Below are 24,274 nucleotides of genomic sequence, written 5' to 3'. Positions count from 1 at the left end.
TGCATTAGTTGGTGTATTTCTTTTGACATTTATTCAGACAGAATTATGCATGTAGGGCTTCAATTGGATGTTTATCCCACATTTTAAAGTCCAGTTTATTGAGTGGCCCCCAAACCTCACTTCTGTAAAGAGCTATTGGTAGGATTACGCTGTCAAATATTTTGGTCCAAATTCTAATTGAGATGTTGTTTTTGAATAATTAAATTTTTATTGCATACAATGCTCAGCAGGCTTTTTCTTTGAGTGCATTCACTACCATATTAAAGTTTCCCGATGCAGATATGGTCAGATCAAGGTATGAGTAGGGCTGTTACGGTGACCTTATTACCGCCACACCGGCGGTCACGAGTCATGACGGCAGTCAAGTTCCATGTGACCGTTTAGTCACGTAATTAGGCATCTCCAAGCTCTGTTGCTGCTGATGGTCATTAGTAGCCTACCAAACTTGCTAACCGCTTAGTACTCAGCACTCTATTGTTCTTCTAATCACTCTGACATCAATGCAAATGTATTTCGAAAATCTAATCAAACACTTCATGAGAGCCCATAAGCTCATGTTGCTCAACATTTCTATATGCTATGCAATTGCGTGATAAAACAGAGTGATGGCCTCTTAAAAAGAGGAGGATCCCATCAGCTTTCTATAGGCTAGGTCTACTATATTTATTACTCAACTTTCCTAATATTAAGCACATTGCTTCTCTTTACAACAGGAGTATAGCCTACCTGACTTGCATGAAAATGAACCACGGGAAAAGCGTCCTCCATTCGCTATTTAAGTGCATAGATGACATGTATTTTTTTCCCCCTGCCCCTGTTTTGAGACAGGTGCATGATAATGGTCCATTCTAAATTAAAACAAATTTCATACATATTATTTAGTATATGTAAAGCCAAGATTAAATCAAGAATAGTCTGATGGGTGACAATATTAGCCAATCACTTGTGAATGATATATTATCACTTGTCAATGATGCCCAGCTTGAACCTATCAAAGTACTCATATTTACAACATTGGAAAAAAGAATAATAATCCCAAAGCCAACTAAATTGCTATCTGGCCCTAAACAGAGAATATGAATTGGCTGATTATCTCTAATCCGTCAGAGATATGAAGCAGAGACAGATCCTTACCAAGTACAAGCTGTGTGACCACCAATTTGCAAGAAATGTATACCTTTTCTTTGCAACTTTTTCAAATCATAGTCGCATACCTCATGTAGCCTAGCCCATAGGCCTGTATGTTTTGATACTAAAGTGGCCAAATAACTTCTTTAAATTAATCACATTAATCTGCTTTACAACGGGTGTAGAGCCTAACTGGCATGCATACGCAGTGCATGAGTTTCAAGTTTGGGGAAAATAATGTACCATAAAAATGCACCTTTATAATAAAAGCATCACATGCATAATCACATTTGTGGTCACTTTTGAGAATGGTGTTTTCCCGCTAATGGAACATTCGTGCTTATAGCCTACTGCCATGTCTGCATTGCTGCGCTTATAATGTGAGGAAATAGCCAAATAGTTTATCAACATTTTAAGCTAAGCGTTCTGATCTGTTGTGTTAGCCTCATTGCTTAAAAAATGTTTTTTGATGCTAGTGGTTGTATTAATTTGGGATCTATCACATCCCACAACTGTCCCAGACTATGTTTGAAATATTTATTTCTCGCACAGAATAGAATAGGTTGAATTTTGTACTATGGGGGATAGTAGATTGACATAGGCTTTTGCTGTTCTTTAGGCCTACTCATCTTGTTGGCTGACGAAAAGTAAATGTGGACAGATGTGTCTGTCTTCACTTGTAGCCTGTGAGAAAGACCCGATCACGTGACGGAGAGCCATGTGAGTGAGAGGTGCTTCGAGCATGCAGCCGGGAGAAGGGAATTATAATTGTTATGTTCAGCCCAAGGGCACAACGGCCACTGGCCGCAAAAGGCATGGATTTTTTTAGGGGACATTACAGCCACACAAAGGGGATGCCGGCGGGAAATTCAAGGCATTATCAAGTGCTTGTCAAATTGTGAATGAGAGACTGATGAAGTGTGTACAGCCTGCACAAAAAACAAAGAAGAGCTCATGCCTTTCATGCAACTTTTTTCAAATCATCATTAGTCACATCATGCAGCCTTAGAATGTATTAAAAAAATATATATATATAGCCCAACGTTTGTATCACAACTACAATTACATAAATAACTCTAAATTAAGCATGTAGGAGTACCTGTTAATTTGTTAACCGCTCAACACATAATAGCCGCATGTGCACTCTCCCTCAAATCGTTTGGAGGAAATATCCATTCTGTTTTATTTAGCTATGTTCAATTGTGTTCAACATACTATAAAATAATGCCACAGAATTCTAAGCAAATCTTGTCTGCTAAATTAACTAGTGTAGCCCACAGCCATATGGCATAGCCAGATCAGGGCCTAACATAAGGACAACTCAGAGTATGCTATTCTGTTATTTTGAAATTGACTACATTTTCTTCATATCATGTTTCTTTAGACCTGTCTAAAATTAATAATGTATTTATTGTGATGGTGTAGGCTATATTACATGGATTTATTCGATTTGTAGAAATGTAGATGTTCCAAGGTCTGCATCAGTGGATGGTAGGCTATACGTGGAAGCCAGGAGATGCTAAATCAAATCAAATCAAATCAAATCAAATTTTATTGGTCACATGCGCCGAATACAACAGGTGCAGACATTACAGTGAAATGCTTACTTACAGCCCTTAACCAACAGTGCATTTATTTTAAACAAAAAAAGTAAGAATAAAACAACAACAAAAAAAGTGTTGAGAAAAAAAGAGCAGAAGTAAAATAAAGTGACAGTAGGGAGGCTATATATACAGTAAAATAAAGTGACAGTAGGGAGGCTATATATACAGGGGGGTACCGTTGCAGAGTCAATGTGCGGGGGTACCGTTGCAGAGTCAATGTGCGGGGGCACCGGCTAGTTGAGGTAGTTGAGGTAATATGTACATGTGGGTAGAGTTAAAGTGACTATGCATAAATACTTAACAGAGTAGCAGCAGCGTAAAAAGGATGGGGTGGGGGGGCAGTGCAAATAGTCCGGGTAGCCATGATTAGCTGTTCAGGAGTCTTATGGCTTGGGGGTAGAAGCTGTTGAGAAGTCTTTTGGACCTAGACTTGGCACTCCGGTACCGCTTGCCGTGCGGTAGCAGAGAGAACAGTCTATGACTAGGGTGGCTGGAGTCTTTGACAATTTTGAGGGCCTTCCTCTGACACCGCCTGGTATAGAGGTCCTGGATGGCAGGGAGCTTTGCCCCAGTGATGTACTGGGCCGTACACACTACCCTCTGTAGTGCCTTGCGGTCAGAGGCCAAGCAGTTGCCATACCAGGCGGTGATGCAACCAGTCAGGATGCTCTCGATGGTGCAGCTGTAGAATTATTTGAGGATCTGAGGACCCATGCCAAATCTTTTTAGTCTCCTGAGGGGGAATAGGCTTTGTCGTGCCCTCTTCACGACTGTCTTGGTGTGTTTGGACCATGATAGTTCGTTGGTGATGTGGACACCAAGGAACTTGAAGCTCTCAACCTGTTCCACTACAGCCCCGTCGATGAGAATGGGGGCGTGCTCAGTCCTCTTTTTTTTCCTGTAGTCCACAATCATCTCCTTTGTCTTGGTCACGTTGAGGGAGAGGTTGTTGTCCTGGCACCACACGGCCAGATCTCTGACCTCCTCCCTATAGGCTGTCTCATCGTTGTCGGTGATCAGGCCTACCACTGTTGTGTCGTCGGCAAACTTAATGATGGTGTTGGAGTCGTGCCTGGCCATGCAGTCATGGGTGAACAGAGAGTACAGGAGGGGACTGAGCACGCACCCCTGAGGGGCCCCCGTGTTGAGGATCAGTGTGGCAGATGTGTTGTTACCTACCCTTACCACCTGGGGGCGGCCCGTCAGGAAGTCCAGGATCCAGTTGCAGAGGGAGGTGTTTAGTCCCAGGATCCTTAGCTTAGAGCTTAGAGGGCACTATGGTGTTGAATGCTGAGCTGTAGTCAATGAATAGCATTCTCACGTAGGTGTTCCTCTTGTCCAGGTGGGAAAGGGCAGTGTGGAGTGCGATAGAGATTGCATCATCTATGGATCTGTTGGGGCGGTATGCAAATTGGAGTGGGTCTAGGGTTTCTGGGATTATGCTGTTGATGTGAGCCATGACCAGTCTTTCAAAGCACTTCATGGCTACAGACGTCAGTGCTACGGGTCGGTAGTCATTTAGGCAGGTTATCTTAGAGTTCTTGGGCACGGGGACTATGGTGGTCTGCTTGAAACATGTTGGTATTACAGACTCAGTCAGGGACATGTTGAAAATGTCAGTGAAGACAATTGCCAGTTGGTCAGCACATGCTCGGAGTACACGTCCTGGTAATCCGTCTGGCCCTGCGGCCTTGTGAATGTTGACCTGCTTAAAAGTCTTACTCACATCGGCTACGGAGAGCGTGATCACATAGTCATCCGGAACAGCTGGTGCTCTCATGCATGCTTCAGTGTTGCTTGCCTCGAAGCGAGCATAGAAGTGGTTTAGCTCGTCTGGTAGGCTTGTGTCACTGGGCAGCTCGCGGCTGTGCTTCCCTTTGTAGTCTGTAATAGTTTTCAAGCCCTGCCACATCCGACGAGCATCAGAGCCAGTGTAGTATGATTCAATCTTAGACCTGTATTGACTCTTTGCCTGTTTGATGGTTCGTCGGAGGTCATAGCGGGATTTCTTATAAGCGTCCGGGTTAGAGTCCCGTTCCTTGAAAGCGGCAGCTCTACCCTTTAGCTCAGTGCGGATGTTTCCTGTAATCCATGGCTTCTGGTTGGGGTATGTACGTACGGTCACTGTGGGGACGACATCATCGATGCACTTATTGATGAAGCCAGTGACTGATGTGGTGTACTCCTCAATGCTGTCTGAAGAATCCCGGAACATGTTCCAGTCTGTGCTAGCAAAACAGTCCTGTAGCTTAGCATCTGCGTCATCTGACCACTTTTTTATTAACCGAATCACTGGTGCTTCCTGCTTCAGTTTTTGCTTATAAGCAGGAATCAGGAGGATAGAGTTATGGTCAGATTTGCCAAATGGAGGGCGAGGGAGAGCTTTGTATGCGTCTCTGTGTGTGGAGTAAAGGTGGTCTAGAGTTTTTTTCCCTCTGGTTGCACATTTAACATGCTGGTAGAAATTAGGTAGAACGGATTTAAGTTTCCCTGCATTAAAGTCCCCGGCCACTAGGAGCGCTGCATCTGGATGAGCGTTTTCCTGTTGATTAATGGCCTTGTACAACTCATTCAGAGCAATCTTAATGCCAGCATTGGTTTGTGGTGGTAAATAGACAGCTATGAAAAATATAGATGAAAACTCTCTTGGTAAATAGTGTGGTCTACAGCTTATCATAAGATACTCTACCTCAGGCGAGCAAAACCTCGAGACTTCCTTAGTATTTGATTTTGTGCACCAGCTGTTGTTTACAAATATACACAGACCGCCGCCCCTTGTCTTACCAGAGTCAGACGTTCTGTCCTGCCGATGTAGAGTATAGCCTGCTAGCTGAATGTTATCATTGTTGTCGTTCAGCCACGACTCCGTGAAACATAAGATATTACAGTTTTTAATGTCCCGTTGGTAGGATAACCGTAATCTTAACTCGTCCATTTTATTCTCAAAAGATTGAACGTTGGCTAGTAGGATTGATGGGAGAGGCAGTTTACTCGCTCGCCGTCGGATCCTTACAAGGCACCCGGATCTGCGTCCGCGATATCTCCGTCTCTTCCTCACGCGAATGACGGGGATCTGGGCCTTGTCGGGTGTCTGTAGGATATCCTTCGCGACCGCCTCGTTGAAGAAAAAATCTTCGTCCAATGCGAGGTGAGTAATCGCTGTCCTGATATCCAGAAGCTCTTTTTGGTTATAAGAGACGATGGCAGAAACATTATGTACAAAATAAATTACAAATAACGCGGAAAAACACACATAATAGTACAATTGGTTAGAGGGCTGTAAAACGGCAGCCATCTTCCCGGCGCTGTTCTTCTAAATTTGTTTATTTTAATTAACAGTCAATTACCGTGAGACCGGCAGTTATTTGCTTGCCAAAAATGGTGTTGTTCAAGGTACATTTATATTTGTGTTTCTGACATCTGGGGTTTTTCAGGAAAATCATGATTTTAGTTTTTTTGAAATTTACTGCCAGGGCCCAATTATGGCAATATTACTCGAGAATGTTAAGGTTCTGTTGAAGACCTTCTTTGGTTGGTGATAGAATAACCAAATCATCAGCATATAGCAGGTATTTTACCTCTGTGTCAAATAGTGCCTTTTGATGGCATAGAAGGCCCTTCTTGCCTTGTCTCTCAGATCGTTCACAGCTTTGTGGAAGTTAACTGTGGCGCTGATGTTTAGGCTGAGGTATGTATAGTGTTTTGTGTGCTCTAGGGCAGGGTTTCCTAAACTCGGTCCTTTCTCTTGTTGAATTTGTCTCACCACAGTCCAGAGTGCAGACATGTTTCTCTCTACCTCCAGCTCTCCGGGTCTGGTTGAGGGGGTGTTGTTGTGCTGGACTATTATGTGTGCTGACTGGCATGTGTTCACCTGCTGTTCCAGCTCCACCTGCCTTACCTCCAGCTGGGTGAATTTATCCTTCACTTCAGTGAGGGAGTAGTGCTCTGTGCTGGGAGGTTGACTTTCTACTTGGGGTTGCTCGTCTGTGGGGTTGTTTAATGAAGAGGTCTGGTTTGACTCTCACGGGGTAGGGGAGTCTTTCTCAAGAGAGAGCTTCTCCTGCTGTGCTCCCTCTTTGATTCTGTGAAAGTCCAGCTGAATTTTTTTGTTTGTTGGGGGGGTAGATCAGCTTTAATATTGCTGATAGATTGTTGCTTCCATCAATGTAATTGTCTGCCTCATTTCCAATCCCCCATATATATTTTTTGTAAATAGATATATATATATATACACTACCGGTCAAAAGTTTTAGAACACCAACTCATTCATGTGTTTTTCTTTATTTCTACATTGTAGTGAAGACATCAAAACTATGAAATAACACATATGGAATCATGTAGTAACCAAAAACGTGTTAAACAAATCAAAATATATTTTATATTTGAGATTCTTCAAAGTAGCCACCCTTTGCCTTGATGACAGCTTTGCACACTCTTGGCATTCTCTCAACCAGCTTCACCTGGAATGCTTTTCCAACAGTCTTGAAGGAGTTCCCACATATACTGAGCACTTGTTGGCTGCTTTTCCTTCACTCTGCCATCCGACTCATCTCAAACCATCTCAATTGGGTTGAGGTCGGGGGATTGTGGAGGCCAGGTCATCTGATGCAGCACTCCATCGCTCTCCTACTTGGTAAAATAGCCCTTACACAGCCTGGAGGTGTAATGGGTCATTGTCCTGTTGAAAAACAAATGATAGTCCCACTAAGCCCAAACCAGATGGGATGGTGTATCGATGCAGAATGCTGTGGTAGCCATGCTGGTTAAGCGTGCCTTGAATTCTAAATAAATCACCGACATTGTCACCAGAAAAGCACCCCCACACCATAACACCTCCTCCTCCATGCTTTATGGTGGGAAATACACATGCAGAGATCATCCGTTCACCAACACCGCGTCTCACAAAGACACGGCGGTTTGAACCAAAAATTTCCAATTTGGATTTCCACCGGTCTAATGTCCATTGCTCGTGTTTTTTGGCCCAAGTAGGTCTCTTCTTATTATTGGTGTCCTTTAGTAGTGGTTTCTTTGCAGCAATTCGACCATGATTCACACAGTCCCCTCTTAACAGTTGATGTTGAGATGTATCTTGAACTCTGTGAAGCATTTATTTGGACTGCAATTTCTGAGGCTGGTAAATCTAATGAACTTATCCTCTGCAGCAGAAGTAACTCTGGGTCTTCCTTTCCTGTGGCGGTCCTCATGAGAGCCAGTTTCATCATAGCGCTTGATGGTTTTTGCGACTGCACTTAAATAAACTTTAAAAGCACTTGAAATGTTCTGTATTGACTGACCTTCATGTCTTAAAGTAATGATGGACTTGGTCTTTTTTCAAAATAGGGCTATATTTTGTATACCCCCCTACCTTGTCACAACACAACTGATTGGCTCAAACCAATTAAGAAGGAAATAAATTCCACAAATTAACTTTTAAGAAGACACACCTGTAAAAATAAAGAAAAACCCTTAAATGAGTAGGTGTGTCCAACCTTTTGACTGGTAGTGTACATAGGAGTGATTAAAACATGCTAATAACGGTCCTCTGAGTATATAAAAAAAAAAGTTTGGTATGTAAGTCGCTCTGGATAAGAGCGTCTGCTAAATGACTTAAATGTAAATGATACCTCCACTGGTATGCCATCCAGCCCTAGAGTTTTCCCGGACTTAAAGGCTTTAATTGCATCAAAAAGTTCCTCCTCTGTAATTTGACCTTCACATTAGTCTTTCTGTACAGCTGAAACTTTTTTGGGTTGTCCTGTACCAATACTGTTCCAGACTTGTACAGTTGACATTGGCTGACTTAGCGACTGACCCCCCCTCCTCATAGCACTGCGCCATGCCAGGGGATGGTCTGTGTGGAAGATTAAGTTGATTACGTTCCCATTTTTGCAGCAGTCAGCAAAAAGTGTCTCTGGCTTGTCCACGAGGAGCTTCTCTTTGTACTCTTTCCGTGCCTTCAAATATTTTACATCCAGGGGGTACTGTATTGTAATTACAGGGAGGAGGCTTCAAAGGCCTCTGCATTTGGGTGGGGGAGGCTGTGAAACTATCCTGCCATTGTTGGGCTCAAGGGCTTTGAAACCTCACTTCACACCTCAGTGCTAATTGAAGTTGCAGCCAGATCTGTTAATAATAATAATAATGTTCTGTCCTAGTAAGCTTGGTAGCCTTAACATAGCATTCAGTCCTTTAATTAATAAAATTTAATTAATTATTGTAATGTATTTTTCTTCTTGGCTTTAAAAGTAGTTTCAGACTAAATATTACTCACTTATTTCCAGGTTGGATGGTATTTTCAGGTTTCTGTTGTGCTTCTTTTGCTGGTCGTTGGTTTGCCAGAGCATTTGCTGTATAGCCCTTGTGAATTAGAATCTTTGGTAGTAGGAATCTTTCCAGGTAATTTTGACCAAAATAAGGTTGTAGGTTTGGAGTTTTGATTTGGAGTGAAGGTTATGTTGTGGAGGGTAGTATCCTGTATATGTCCTTGTGGAAAAATCCAAGTTTATCAAACTATAAATTCAGGAGCTCATCTGCTCACGACCTCTCTCTCTCTCTCTCTCTCTCTCTCTCTCTCTCTCTCTCTCTCTCTCTCTCTCTCTCTCTGTGTCTCTCTCTGTCTCTCTCTGTCTCTCTCTCTATCTCAAAGCGGCGGCGGCAGAGATCAGGATCAACGTGACCAATGAGCATTCTCAGTCCACCTTCAACATCCTGTCTCACAGGAAGGACCAGCCATCCATGTATGAACAGCTCCGGGACATCTCCATCAACAACATCTGCAGGTATACACACACACGGTGCACTCAAACATCTTACCCACTGTGTGATTCTAGCTTAAAATATACTCATTCATGTTACCATACTAGAACTTATTAATTACTTTACATGTATAAGGAATGTACATGTTGGGGTCAATGGAGGGTGGATAAGAACTAGGTGTATGGAAAGTTACTGAGTGAGAAAGTTTACATTCTGTCAAAATATGGTATTGTTAAATCTCATGTCTCCTAAGGAGGGAGGCAAAGGGCAACAATCTGGTTTCAGTCACTGATAAGGTAGGACAGCTGTGGATTAGGGAGGAGAGAGGAATTCGGCCCGAGGTCAGGTCAGATGAAGTGAGAAGGAACAGTCCTATCCCTCACACACATATTTCCACGCCCCCACGAAGGTTCTAGCTTGAGGCAGGGCCATGACTACACCAGTGAGAGGAACCAATTAAGTTCCTGCCTAGCAACAGAGATGTATTGGCTGTCTAGATGTGCAAGGAGTTGACTCCGCCTAGTAGTAGGGTATAAATATATGTGCTTGTGTAAACATGTCTTTGTCTTTGCAGCTGTTTGACCCAGTGGGTGAATAAACTTGGTTTGAGCTTTTCCTAGTCATCCGTTTGAGTTTTTACTCTGTTTGTTCAGAAGCTAACACCACATAGGCGTAGGGTGAAGTTGCCCCTAGACACTGATCTTGTATCTAGGGGAAACTTGACCCTGTAGTGCCCACATACATCTGGGAGGCCAGGCACCCTTCCGTCGAAGACTAATAGCGTTAACAACCTAACTCCCTCTCTATCTCAGGTGTTTGAAGGCAGGGTTGACTATGGACCCAGTCATTGTAGAGGCTTTCCTGGCCAGCCTGTCCAACCGTCTCTACATCTCCCAGGAGAATGACAAGTAAGACACATTTGTGTGTTTTCTATTTTAACATGATGATGATAATGATGGGGGTATGATGACGAGACCCCTTATTGCCCCTTTTACTAGTGATACCTCTACTACCCATGATTGACAGCCACTCTAACCAATCCAGTGTCTCTCTTGCCCCCTTTTACTAATGATAACACTACCCATGAATGATTGACATCCACTCTGATCAATCTGGTGTCTTTCTCTTTCTCCCAGAGAGGCCCACCTGATCCCGGACCACACCATCAGGGCACTGGGTCACATCGCGGTGGCTCTGAGGGACACTCCCCGAGTCATGGAGCCCATCCTGCAGATCCTGCAGCAGAAGTTCTGCCAGCCGCCCTCCCAGCTCGATGTGCTCATCATAGACCAACTGGGCTGCATGGTCATCACAGGCAATGTGAGTTGTCCACGCACGCACACACTCACACGCAAACGTATTCCCCCCTCAGTGAATTCACCCCATTTTCTATAAAATATATTGTAAATTGTATTGAAATTGTAAAGTATTTTTGTCTGAAATGCATTTTTCGTTATGTCTGACCCCAAGCATTTCACTTCACCTGCAATAACATCTGCTAAATATGTGTATGTGACGAATAACATTTGATTTGATATGATTTGAGGAAGATCTAAATTCACCTTCCCCCTCTCTCTGTGCCTCTCTCTCTCTCCTCAGCAATACATCTACCAGGAAGTTTGGAACCTGTTCCAGCAGATCAGTGTGAAAGCCAGCTCAGTGGTGTACTCCGCCACTAAGGACTACAGAGACCATGGATACAGGTGGGGTTTTCCTCCAGGACTACAAATACCATCATGGGTGTCAAAAGGGCTACATATGATGTTATCTTTCATGAAGTATTGAAATGACAAAGTTGTGTGTGCGGTGTTTGTGTATACTGCAGACACTGCTCCCTGGCTGTGATCAATGCTCTGGCCAATATCGCGGTCAACCTCCAACAGGGGGAGCTACTTATCGATGAGCTAATGGTCAATCTGCTGGAGCTGTTTGTCCAGCTGGGACTGGAGGGCAAGAGAGCCAGCGAGAGGGCCTCAGACAAGGGCCCTGCGTTGAAGGTACACGGACGCCCATGCACCCAGACATACACGCATGTGCACTAATAACAACAGTGTCTTAGAGTGACTTTCCCTGCTCCCTCCTCTAGGCATCCAGCAGTGCAGGCAACCTTGGGGTCCTTATCCCAGTCATCGCTGTGGTAAGTACCTTATGCTGTCTGTTCAAAGTGTCTTCCCATTTTACCTGATTTCCTGACTTGAACCATTGGCACTCCAATCACTCATTGGTAGTCAGATAGGCATCAAAATTGTGTGAGTAGCTGAACTAAAGCACTTAAAAGGAAAGGACGTGTGTGTGTGTGTGTGTGTGTGTGTGTGTGTGATGGATCTGATGGTATCACATACCAACCCGAATAGATCTGAGCTCTATCTAGTTAGTTTAACTCTGCCAACAAATATTTACTCTACTTGCAAAATATGTCACTGGGTTTTTATCTTGGAGCTTTTGTTTTCAAGCCTGGCTGAGGCGTGACCCAAGTGACTACACAGTCAAGGATATAGAGATGCTGGTGTTAGCAATACTTTTAGTTTTCACCCTTTATCAAATAAAATAAAATGTTATTGGTCACGTACACATATTTAGAAGATGTTATCGCGGGTGTAGCGAAATGATTATGTTCCTAGCTCCAACAGTGCAGTAATATTTAACAATACAAAACAATATACCCAAATCCAAAAAATCCAAAGAAAGGAAATTAGAAATATTAGAACGAACAATGTCAGAAAGTAATTACACACCTTGACTTTTTCCACATTTTGTTGTGTTACAGCCTGAATTTAACATGTGACTCAATGCCTCGATTTGGTCTTATGTAGCAACATTTGAAATGGTGTTTTTTTTACATTGGATAAAAGTAGAGACTCAGAGCTAGACAATGGTATATCATAAACTGCAGTTGAGGAACAATTGGAAAGTAATTCTGCTTTGAAAGTTGATAAACTTACTACTGGAGAGCTCTTCTTTGTCTACACCCATTCCCATCTCTTTAGGATTCACATGTGAGGCCATGTGCTAAACAGAGTGAGTGGTGTAGTAAACAATCAAAGATTAAGACTAAAAGTAGTAGCCTACAATAAGGAAAAACTCCAGGTAGAAATACACTTTATCTAGTCTTTGGGCTATATCTGACTTTGGTGCAGGTCATGTTGTTCTTCACATTACCATTTCTGGTAAACACAAAATAAAAAGTTGATTTGTCACATGCACAAGATACAGAAGGTGTAAATGGTACAGTGAAATGGTTACTTGCATATTTGCATAGTAGCAATATCAAAAACAGAAAGTGTCCAGATACAAATATTTTATAAATATTAGATGATGCTTACCCAGACACACTAAATTGATGGGTCATGTGAAAGAAATGCTATAACCCCCAGCCACATCTTGCTAAGTGGATGGGTCTCTACAGAAGGTGTAAACGGTACAGTGAAATGGTTATTTGCATGGTAGCAAAACCATCAAGCGCTATGATGGAACTGGCTGTCATGAGGACTGTCACAGGAAAGGAAGACCCAGAGTTACCTCTGCTGCAGAGGATACGTTCATTAGAGTTAACTGCACCTCAGATTGCAACCCAAGTAAATGCTTCACAGAGTTCAAGTAACAGACACATCTCAACATCAGCTGTTCAGAGGAGACTGCGTGAATCAGGCCTTCGTGGTCGAATTGCTGCAAAGAAACCACTACTAAAGGACACCAATAATAAGAAGAGACTTGCTTGTGCCAAGAAACACGAGCAATGGACATTAGACCGGTGGAAATCTGTCCTTTGGTCTGATGAGTCCAAATTTGAGATTTCTGGTTCCAACCACAGTGTCTTTGTGAGACGCAGAGTAGGTCAACGGATGATCTCTGCATGTGTGGATCCCACCGTGAAGCATGTAGGAGGAGGTGTGATGGTGTGGGGGTGCTTTGCTGGTGACACCTATTTTGATTTCAAGGCACACTTAACCAGCATGGCTACCACAGAATTCTGCAGCAATACGCCATCCCATCTGGTTTGCGCTTCGTGGGACTATCATTTGTTTTTCAACAGGACAATGACCCAACACACCTCCAGGCTGTGTAAGGGCTATTTGACCAAGAAGGAGAGTGATGGAGTGCTGCATCAGATGACCTGGCCTCCACAATCCCCCGACCTCAACCCAATTGAGATGGTTTGGGATGAGTTGGACAGCAGAGTGAAGGAAAAGCAGCCAACAAGTGCTCAGCATATGTGGGAACTCCTTCAAGACTGTTGGAAAAGCATTCCTCATTAAGCTGGTTGAGAGAATGCCAAGAGTGTGCAAAGCTGTCATCAAGGCAAAGGGTGGCTATTTGAAGAATCTCAAATATAAAATATATTTTGATTTGTTTAACACTTTTTTGGTTACTACATGATTCCATATGTGTTATTTCATAGTTTTGATGTTTTCACTATTAGAAAAATAAAGAAAAACCCTTAAATGAGTAGGCATGTCTAAACTTTTGACTGGTACTGTATGTCAGAGTGGTTAGAGGAACTATCGAGTACCAGGCCATTAGGACCTGATGGTCTTTAACAAGTTGGATACTACCAAAAACATGTCCAGAGTGCATAAGAGGAGATTACCATGACTCAACAGTCACTGTCGGTGTGGTGAGTCCCCTGTATCTCAGTTGGTAGAGCATGGCGCTTGCAGCGCCAGGGTTGTGGGTTTGTTTCCCACGGGGGGCCAGTATGAAAATGTATGCACTCACTAACTGTAAGTCGCTCTGGATAAAAGCATCTGCTAAATGACTAAAATGTAAAAAATGCTAATACTGTTACCTCAACAGCCTTAGATGTGGTCCTTGATGATCTTCGTGGCCTTATTGTAACACCGGGTGCTGTAGATATCCTGGAGGGCAGGGCAGGCAGTGTGCCCCCCCATTTATTGGAAAGCTGACTGTATTTGTAAGATTTCTGTATCTTGATTTAGATTAGTTTTTTATATTGCAGATTTTTTGTTGTTGTTGAGTGGTCCACAAACAGACACAGACACAAACACAACGTGACACACACACACACACACACACACACACACACACACACACACACACACACAGAAAACATGTTTTGCGCTGGTATTTTAACTTGTAAAGCCCCTTTAATGTATGTCATACAACACAAAATTATTTTCAAACGTCTCTTAATGGTTTTGCATATCATTTTAGCTAACCTTCTAGACAGAACTTCACATACACTTCAGAACATCTAAACAAAAAAATGTTACAAAATGTCCAATCTTTTTAAGTCATGGTCAAATGGACTAATTTATTTTCTCTAAAATGTTTCTTGATTAGCCAAAGCAGTCACAACATTGCATCAATGTGGTCACGGCGATAAATTATCAGAGTTTCTAGTCGAACAGCCTCCACTGTAAATATAGGGAGAGATGGAACATTAACAGACAGCAAATAACAAACACTCCTAACTGACCTCTCCCTCAGACACCGGTTAGGAGTCCCATTGTAGGATCAGCAGGATTGGTTAAAAGGCAAATATTCTTGAAATGGCTTCCTACTTTGGGTAGATGCTTGCTGGAAAAGGACATTAATTAGTGGCCAGGTAAACAAAACCAAAACGTGGATTTCTGTCCATAGACTGCTTACAGGGTAAAGAAACCAATATGTAAATGTATAATTTGGGTGAACTATCCCTATAAGATACAGCGTTACCAAGCTTTTAGCTCTGTGAGGGGTCGACCACGCGGCCCATGAACACAAGGCAGTCTGTGCGGTGCTCGTAGATGAGGAAGAGGAAGGGACGGTCGATGATGAAGCGGATCTGGGAGGAGAGGGGCATGAAGCCCACTTGGGTCAGAGCCGCAGCCTCTGTCCCCTCCTCGTTCACGGTGATCGTCCCCTGGTGCTTCAACTGGTGGGGAGGGGAGAAAAAGAAAGAGAACATAGTTCAGAACCTTGTCTTGACCCAGTCATATTTAAACATTATTAGATAGCCAAAACTTATTTGACTTTGATGGTGTATTGATGTTATTAGCATAGAGTAAATTAAAGTGAAAATGGTGGCACTTGTCAGGTGGGACTCTACTCTAGAAGGTAGATTTACCCAGTTAATAGTGATCTTCTCGGAAGTCATCCCAGTGAAGTCGCCCTTCTCCTCAAACAGGTCTGTGAGGCCCATCTCCTTCAGGTTGTCTATCAGGTCATAACTCTGCTCCAGCTTAAACTTGGGAAACACAACCTCACGCGTCCTGTGGGAGAAACCAATACAGAATATAATATTTTAGACCCATATCTCTTATCCCATAACTCCGATCATTTGTTAGTTATGTTTTGGCCCTATACTCTAACCTAGTGGTAATCTTACCTGTGTTCTTTCCTGTTCACCTTGTGTAGTCAGTTGTTCTTACCTGGGGGCCAGGTCTGCTCACTTGCCGGTCAAGTATTGTCAGGAGTGGTCACCTATTGTCTTGTATGGTCATGTGTGCTCATGTCTTTTATCAAGTCTGCCTGTCCGTCAATCATGTTTTCTTACCTTTTGGACAGGTGTGACCAGGTGTGGTCATTATGTTCTGAACTGTAGTTCAGGTGTGACCAGGTGTGGTCATAATATGGTCTCACCTGTTGGTCATGTTACTTAGCCACTTGTTGACCACAGTGGGGGAGATCTCTTGCTCCAGGTTCCTCATGCCAGAGATCTTCCTGGGCAGGGCGATGAGCATGCTGATGTTCCCGGCGTATGGTAGCTAGAATAGCAATAATCATGGTTTGATTCATGTAGACTACAATAGTGCTTTTCCAGTTTTCAAATGTCTTTACATTGGAAAGGCTAGAACATTGTTTCACAGCAACTTTTGATCCTTTAGGGGCATCATCTGACTTGGAAGCATACCGTAGGCCTATATCGCAGTGCACTAAATCTTCTTTATTTTCTAACCCACTTCCCCCAACTAAATGTCTACCACCCACCTGTAAGATGTCACACTGTAGTTCGTGGTCTGCAGCCGCCAGGTAGTTCCCTTTGTTCTGCATCATTGGCACTCGAACATTTGTCTTCTCATTCACACGGAAGTTCCGGTAGTGAGTCATCTCCTTTGGGAATTTCTGCTGCCATGTACCTGTTTGTGTGGGTGAGATCGACTGGCTTGTGTCAAGAAGTTGTTTCTCAACTGGTTTACAAAGAGAGGATTTGAAGCTGGTCGTTAAAATGTAATGGAAATGTAATATAGCCCATAATATATCAACTTTAAAATCTAATCTGAGGCTAGACAGAAAGATACTTGAACCTTGGTCCATAGAAATGGCATAGTTGAGGCTTATTTCTCTGATGTTGTACATACCTTTAAAATAGAGGTAGTTGAGTAGCATCAGCACCATATTGGGGTCCACACTCTTCAGTGGTTCTTTGATCAGTCCTTTGGTCAGCTTCGAGATGCGCCAGTTGGCCTTGTCCAGAAACGCCTTGTCCCCGAAGTCCACCGACTGGGGCTCCGCAAAATAGTATGCCTTGGTATTTGCCCGGAAACTTGGTTCCACCGCCACCTCTTTTTTCACGTACAGGTCATTAACGGATCGCAATGTGTATCCGAAGTTCCGTCGGAAGAGTCTGTGCGTAATCTTCCGGAACAGCTTGTGTACGGTAACGTTGTCGTAGTGATGGCTGGCGTTGACGAATTCGGCAAATCCCAGCGTCCGGTAAAGCTGCGCATGTGTTCTGGGCCCCGCTCCCAGTGACATCATTCCCATGGCGATGGAGATTCCGGCGGGCGCCAGCAGAATGTTGTCAGTCTGATTGACTTCGTTCCGAAGGCTACGGTAGAGTTTGAAACCAAAGTGGGCGTTGACCAAATTGATTCGTTGGAGGCGCGAGCGGCCGTGGAATAGGCGTAGGAGTCTGGCTCGCCGTGTCTTTGGGTCTGAGGGTTCAGCGAAGATGTCGATATCTGGAGCGGGAGTTGCGATCTCATCAATTGTATCCCCTTCACTGTAATAATATAAATATTATGAAACTAGCAGAAGTTTTTATTCCAAAATGATTTACACAGTCAACACTCTGTAATTGTGGAATCAAACCCACAAGCATGCACCATGCTCCAGCCAACTGTGCCACTTCAATCAATGGATGTCTACAGAGCATGTCTACAGAGCTTCCCAGTGCTCAAATCACTTGACATTGTTAGAGGATGAGTACAATGTATATCACCCACCTGTAGTCATCCCCCCCTTCGGCCAGGATCTTGTCAAAGTCAATGTAGTCTTCGTCCTCGTAGCCTTCCAGGGGCAGATCGTTGGTCACAGTGTTCTCTTTGTGGAACTCCAGAGGAATGTTCTCCATGTCCAGAGCTCCACCCTGGCCAAGGCCTCGTGGGTCTGGCTTAGTATTTGGGGTCGGACTCTGGTCATAGAAGCTGAAGTGAGAGCCCAGGTCCTTGACCCCGGCCAGAGAGGTACCGACGAGGAGACAGGACACAGCGATGACCGTGACGACCCACATCCTTACACCGACATGACATAGAAGGCATTTATTAATCTAGAACAAACCACCTGACTAGAAGCCACCAGTGTTTCTAGTCAGGACTGAGTCTTAAGCCACGACACAACAGGAATCATCCACGACCCACCATTTTGGGAAATACTGACCTAAGGCATTTATCAAGCACAAATAGCCATGGTCAATATCAACATGCTTTGCCTTCTTTTGGCTGAATACCGAAGACAACAGTTTCTCCATACAGCAAAGAACATCCAAACTTGTTATTAGACTTAAATTAACACTTTATTAACACCCTTTCCTATAGGTAATTTTATTCAGCAGTTCAAATCTCACAAACTTTTCTGCTCAATTTCAAAGGAAGTTTTCAGTTAATAAATAGTTTAAGCATGAACACGACAACGATAGTCAATATCTTGGTAGGTTTGACGACAGTAGGGGACTAAAATGGCTTACCTGTGCTTTCTCTGTGGTGGCTGGAACTTGTGTGTTTGGTCTGTTTGCAACACTGAAGAAAGAGCAGAAATACCAAACTGAACTTTGATGTCCTCTTCCTGAACAAATAACCCAGATCAAACAACAATGGGCACAAAGTCCCCACTGTATCTGTCTTTTTTTAAACTTGTTTGTCCATTTATCCAATTGATGTCAATAACATGGAAGCCGACATCAAATACTGTTTCACTGCCATGTTTAGATTATTATTGGTTACACAGTTTTAAGTGCTACATCATCAATATTGTAAAAATGTGCTATTTTGTGGAATAGTTTTTTTTATGGTTATGACATGCCCATGCATTGTTATTTTAGATTTTAGAATGCCATTGCAATCCAGATTCACTAGCCTTGATGGTTTTCAATCTCTGTCTCTCCCTCTGTCATCTGTTGTGCAAAGCCTATGGTCACATTATATTTGCATCCACCCTTCCTACTGTGCTCCCACTTTCCTGTCCCCCCCCCCCCTCTGTTTCCAGGTGACTGAATAAAGTGTACAATTTTTTAAAAATCTTTCTCTCCCTTTACAGCTGACCAGACGGATGCCGCCAATCATTGAGGCTAAGCCCCGCCTTCAAAAGCTTTTCAGGGACTTCTGGCTGTACTCTGTGGTCATGGGCTTTGCCGTGGAGGGCTCGGGTCTATGGCCAGAGGAGTGGTATGAGGGAGTGTGTGAGATCGCCACCAAGTCTCCTCTCCTGACTTTCCCTAGCGGTGAACCACTCCGCTCCGAACTACAGTACAACTCTGCCCTGAAGAATGACACAGTCACACCGGTACACACAAAACACAGACACACAGACACACACACAAAGAACAACACAGTCAGGTGATCAATTCACCTAACCTAAATAATGCCACCTGTATCTTTATTGGAACTCTACTTGTCCAAGTCTAACTCTATCTGTCCCCATCCTGTACCTAGTTGTCCCTCTTCCTGTAAGTATTACTACCTGTCTGTCTGTCGTGCAGGCTGAGCTGAGTGATCTGCGATCCACCATCATCAACCTGTTGGACCCCTCCCCTGAAGGATCTGCTCTCATCAACAAACTAGACTTTGCCATGTCGACGTACCTACTGTCTGTCTACAGGCTGGAGTACATGAGGTGAGCTACCCCCTATATATCTATACCTGCTGCTGCTCTATTACCCATGTCCACCTACATGCTGTCTGTATACAGACCAGGGCCCATACAGTGGGGAAAAAAAGTATTTAGTCAGCCACCAATTGTGCAAGTTCTCCCACTTAAAAAGATGAGAGAGGCCTGTAATTTTCATCATAGGTACACGTCAACTATGACAGACAAATTTAGATTTTTTTTTCCAGAAAATCACATTGTAGGATTTTTAATGAATTTATTTGCAAATTATGGTGGAAAATAAGTATTTGGTCAATAACAAAAGTTTCTCAATACTTTGTTATATACCCTTTGTTGGCAATGACACAGGTCAAACGTTTGCTGTAAGTCTTCACAAGGTTTTCACACACTGTTGCTGGTATTTTGGCCCATTCCTCCATCCAGATCTCCTCTAGAGCAGTGATGTTTTGGGGCTGTCGCTGGGCAACACGGACTTTCAACTCCCTCCAAAGATTTTCTATGGGGTTGAGATCTGGAGACTGGCTAGGCCACTCCAGGACCTTGAAATGCTTCTTACGAAGCCACTCCTTTGTTGCCCGGGCGGTGTGTTTGCTGAAAGACCCAGCCACGTTTCATCTTCAATGCCCTTGCTGATGGAAGGAGGTTTTCACTCAAAATCTCACGATACATGGCCCCATTCATTCTTTCCTTTACACGGATCAGTCGTCCTGGTCCCTTTGCAGAAAAACAGCCCCAAAGCATGATGTTTCCACCCCCATGCTTCACAGTAGGTATGGTGTTCTTTGGATGCAACTCAGCATTCTTTGTCCTCCAAACACGACGAGTTGAGTTTTTACCAAAAAGTTCTATTTTGGTTTCATCTGACCATATGACATTCTCCCAATCCTCTTCTGGATCATCCAAATGCACTCTAGCAAACTTCAGACGGGCCTGGACATGTACTGGCTTAAGCAGGGGGACACGTCTGGCACTGCAGGATTTGAGTCCCTGGCGGCGTAGTGTGTTACTGATGGTAGGCTTTGTTACTTAGGTCCAGCTCTCTGCAGGTCATTCACTAGGTCCCCCCGTGTGGTTCTGGGATTTTTGCTCACCGTTCTTGTGATCATTTTGACCCCACGGGGTGAGATCTTGCGTGGAGCCCCAGATCGAGGGAGATTATCAGTGGTCTTGTATGTCTTCCATTTCCTAATAATTGCTCCCACAGTTGATTTCTTCAAACCAAGCTGCTTACCTATTGCAGATTCAGTCTTCCCAGCCTGGTGCAGGTCTACAATTTAGTTTCTGGTGTCCTTTGACAGCTCTTTGGTCTTGGCCATAGTGGAGTTTGGAGTGTGACTGTTTGAGGTTGTGGACAGGTGTCTTTTATACTGATAACAAGTTCAAACAGGTGCCATTAATACAGGTATCGAGTGGAGGACAGAGGAGCCTCTTAAAGAAGAAGTTACAGGTCTGTGAGAGCCAGAAATCTTGCTTGTTTGTAGGTGACCAAATACTTATTTTCCACCATAATTTGCAAATAAATTCATAAAAAATCCTACAATGTGATTTTGGGGATTTTTTTCTTCTCAATTTGTCTGTCATAGTTGACGTGTACCTATGATGAAAATGACAGGCCTCTCATCTTTTTAAGTGGGAGAGCTTGCACAATTGGTGGCTGACTAAATACTTTTTTCCCCACTGTATGTATCAAGCGTCTCAGAGTAGGAGTGCTGATTTGGGATCAGTTTTGGCTTTTGGATCATTATACGCATTGATTGTATGGAAAAGCAAGGACCTGAGCCTAGATCAGCACTCCCACTGTGGGACACTTGATACATACAGCACTTGAGGTTGGAGCAGCACCTATTTATGCACTCCTGGTTTATATTCCCCAACATTAGGGGACTCATACTGTTCTCGCTCTCTCTCTCGTTCTGTCTCAGGATGTTGCGTTCTAACGACGCAGACATATTCCAGGTGATGTTCCGGTACTTTGAGGACAAAGCCATCCAGAAGGACAAATCTGGTGGGCGTAACGTTGTATCTGCGTTTGAACTGCGTTGTAATGTTGTATATTGGTTGTATTTATGTATTTTTTTTTTCTGTTTCTGATTCAACGTCTCATCAGGTATGATGCAGTGTGTGATCTGTGTTGGTGATAAAATCTTCAATGTCTTCCTACAAATGATGGCTGAGAAGGTAGGCGTGCTCTTAATCACACATGCTGCTTTGGTTATGCTTTATTTTACCTCCCTGTTTAAAGTGGTATTTACATGGTATTTACTAAGAAATTGATACTTTCTGGTACTTACCTCAAATAATTCAACACCATTGGTAACAGGTACCAAATGGTACAAACCTACGCTTGTGCCAATGAATCTCAAAGAAACTACATTTTTATTGATTGAAAACTCTCTCAGCCCAAGACCAAAGAACACGAGGAGGAGTTGGAACGTCACGCCCAGTTCTTATTGGTCAACTTTAACCACACCCACAAGAGGATCCGCCGAGTGGCCGATAAATACCTCTCTGGATTGGCTGAAACGTAAGTAGGGCTCACTTAACTTCCTACATATACAGTTGAAGTCGGAAGTTTACATACACTTAGATTGGAGTCATTAAAACTCGTTTTTCAACCACTCCACAAATATCTTGTTAACAAACTATAGTTTAGGGAAGTCGGTTAGGACATCTACTTTGTGCATGACAAAAGTAATTTTTCCAACAATTGTTTACAGACAGATTATTTCACTTATAATTCACTGTATCACAATTCCAGTGGGTCAGAAGTTTACATACACTAAGTTGACTGTGCCTTTAAACAGCTTGGAACATTCCAGAAAATGATGTCATGGCTTTAGAAGCTTCTGATAGGCTAATTGACATAATTTGAGTCAATTGGAGGTGTACCTGTGGATGTATTTCAAGGCCTACCTTCAAACTCAGTGCCTCTTTGCTGTTTGGCCATAATGACCATTGTTATGTTTGGAGGAAAAAGGGGTATGCTTGCAAGCCGAAGAACACCAACCCAACCGTGAAGCACGGGGGTAGCGGCATCATGCTGTGGGGGTGCGTTGCTGCAGGAGGGACTGGTGCACTTCGCAAAATAGATGGCATCATGAGGAAGAAAAATAATGTGGATATATTGAAGCAACATCTCAAGACATCAGTCAGGAAATTAAAGCTTGGTTGCAAATGGGTCTTCCAAATGGACAATGACCCCAAGCATACTTCCAAAGTTGTGGCAAAATGGCTTAAGGACAACAAAGTCAAGGTATTGGAGTGGCCATCACAAAGCCCTGACCTCAATCCTATAGAACATTTGTGGGCAGAACTGAAAAAGCGTGTGCGAGCAAGGAGGCCTATAAACCTGACTCAGTTACACCAGCTCTGTCAGGAGGAATGGGCCAAAATTCACCCAACTTATTGTGGAAAGCTTGTGGAAGGCTACCCGGAACGTTTGACCCAAGTTAAACAATTTAAAGGCAATGCTATCAAATACTAATTGAGTGTATGTAAACTTCTGACCCACTGGGAATGTGATGAAAGAAAAAAAAACTGAAAGAAATAATTCTCTCTACTATTATTCTGACATTTCACATTCTTAAAATAAAGTGGTGATCCTAACTGACCTAAGATAGGGAATCTTTACTAGGATTAAATGTCAGGAATTGTGAAAAACAGAGTTTAAATGTATTTGGCTAAGGTGTATGTAAACTTCCGACTTAAACTGTACATAAGGTACTCTCATTTCTAAACATTAAAACAAATACAAGGTGACCTTCTATACTGTCGCCTCATATAAAACATTTGATCTCAAATCAAAAATGCTGGAGTAAAGAGCCAAATTAAGTTTTAGCTTCAATGTCCAAAAAAATACCTCTTTCAACCATACCAGTCTACAAGTCTTACCCTGTGTGCATATAGTGTCTCAGAGTAGGAGTGTTGATCTAGAATCAGGTCCTCCTAGTCCATTCATTCTAATAAAACATTTTACAAATTATCAGAAATCATCACTCATACTCTGAGATGCTTTATGAATAGGGGCACTGGTCTCCCGTCCAGGTGTCAGCCTGGCCCAACCCTCCTTAGTTTCAGTGAGCCAGTAAAGGGGTATAGGGTAGGATGGCTGCTGGACATAGTCTTAGGTCTACAATTCCCACTCTTGTTAAATGCATTCAATTATCGTTCATTCTCTCAGATTCCCCCACCTGCTGTGGAGTGGGCGCGTGTTGAAGACCATGTTGGACATCCTACAGACTCTCTCTCTGTCTCTCAGTGCTGTAAGTAGTGCCATGATCTGGTCAATGTCTTGGGGAAGGGGGCTAGCGATTAGTTTCTGTTTTCGTCCCAAAAGGCAACCTATTCCCTATATAGTGCACTATATAGGGAATAGGGTGCCATTTTGGACTCATCCTCTGAAGCCCTGTGTTCTCTGTTTGTTCAGGACATCCATAAGGACCAGCCGTACTATGACATCCCAGACACCCCTCACAGGATCACTGTCCCAGACACCTACGAGGCCAGAGAGGTAAGACAGCCTAGCCTGCACTGGTGCACTGGGATAGGGCGAAGTTGCCCCTAGACGCTGATCTGGGGTCAGTTATGTATTTCCCCCCACTAATGGTTAAGGTTAGGATTGGGGGAGGGGAAGCTGATCCTAGATCTACACCTAGGGGAAAGTTAACCCCGGAGCGCCTGCACTGCTGTTACACTCCACCACCACTCGGCGGAGGCGTTAGCAATGTCTGAAGCGAGGG

The 24,274-nt window shown here is 43.4% G+C and overlaps 2 protein-coding genes across 2 annotated transcripts in view; one reads left to right on the top strand and one right to left on the bottom strand.

Annotated features, from left to right (window-relative positions):
• LOC311144278 (phosphatidylinositol 4-kinase alpha-like) overlaps positions 1–24,274 on the top strand; it is a 106,628-nt gene that overhangs the window by 44,733 nt on the left and 37,621 nt on the right. The window contains exons 14-26 of the mRNA XM_084180291.1: positions 9,379–9,511; positions 10,301–10,396; positions 10,625–10,808; positions 11,088–11,191; positions 11,314–11,485; positions 11,575–11,625; positions 18,966–19,211; positions 19,408–19,541; positions 21,458–21,540; positions 21,643–21,713; positions 21,935–22,059; positions 23,716–23,797; positions 23,962–24,045. Of these exons, the coding sequence (XP_084036417.1) occupies positions 9,379–9,511; positions 10,301–10,396; positions 10,625–10,808; positions 11,088–11,191; positions 11,314–11,485; positions 11,575–11,625; positions 18,966–19,211; positions 19,408–19,541; positions 21,458–21,540; positions 21,643–21,713; positions 21,935–22,059; positions 23,716–23,797; positions 23,962–24,045 (1,565 nt within the window). The remainder of the gene's footprint in view (positions 1–9,378; positions 9,512–10,300; positions 10,397–10,624; positions 10,809–11,087; positions 11,192–11,313; positions 11,486–11,574; positions 11,626–18,965; positions 19,212–19,407; positions 19,542–21,457; positions 21,541–21,642; positions 21,714–21,934; positions 22,060–23,715; positions 23,798–23,961; positions 24,046–24,274) is intronic.
• serpind1 (serpin peptidase inhibitor, clade D (heparin cofactor), member 1) lies at positions 14,572–18,500 on the bottom strand. The gene is made up of 7 exons (XM_084180917.1): positions 18,397–18,500; positions 17,657–17,944; positions 16,790–17,433; positions 16,419–16,567; positions 16,071–16,195; positions 15,556–15,700; positions 14,572–15,363 (listed from the first exon to the last, which is right to left on the bottom strand). The coding sequence occupies exons 2-7, from the start codon at positions 17,941–17,943 to the stop codon at positions 15,172–15,174; spliced, it is 1,542 nt and encodes a 513-aa protein (XP_084037043.1). The 5' UTR covers position 17,944; positions 18,397–18,500; the 3' UTR covers positions 14,572–15,171.

Source organism: Coregonus lavaretus, assembly GCF_964263955.1.
Source record: "Coregonus lavaretus genome assembly, chromosome: 17".
Lineage (NCBI taxonomy): Eukaryota > Metazoa > Chordata > Actinopteri > Salmoniformes > Salmonidae > Coregonus > Coregonus lavaretus.
This window is presented reverse-complemented; position numbering and strand designations above follow the sequence as displayed.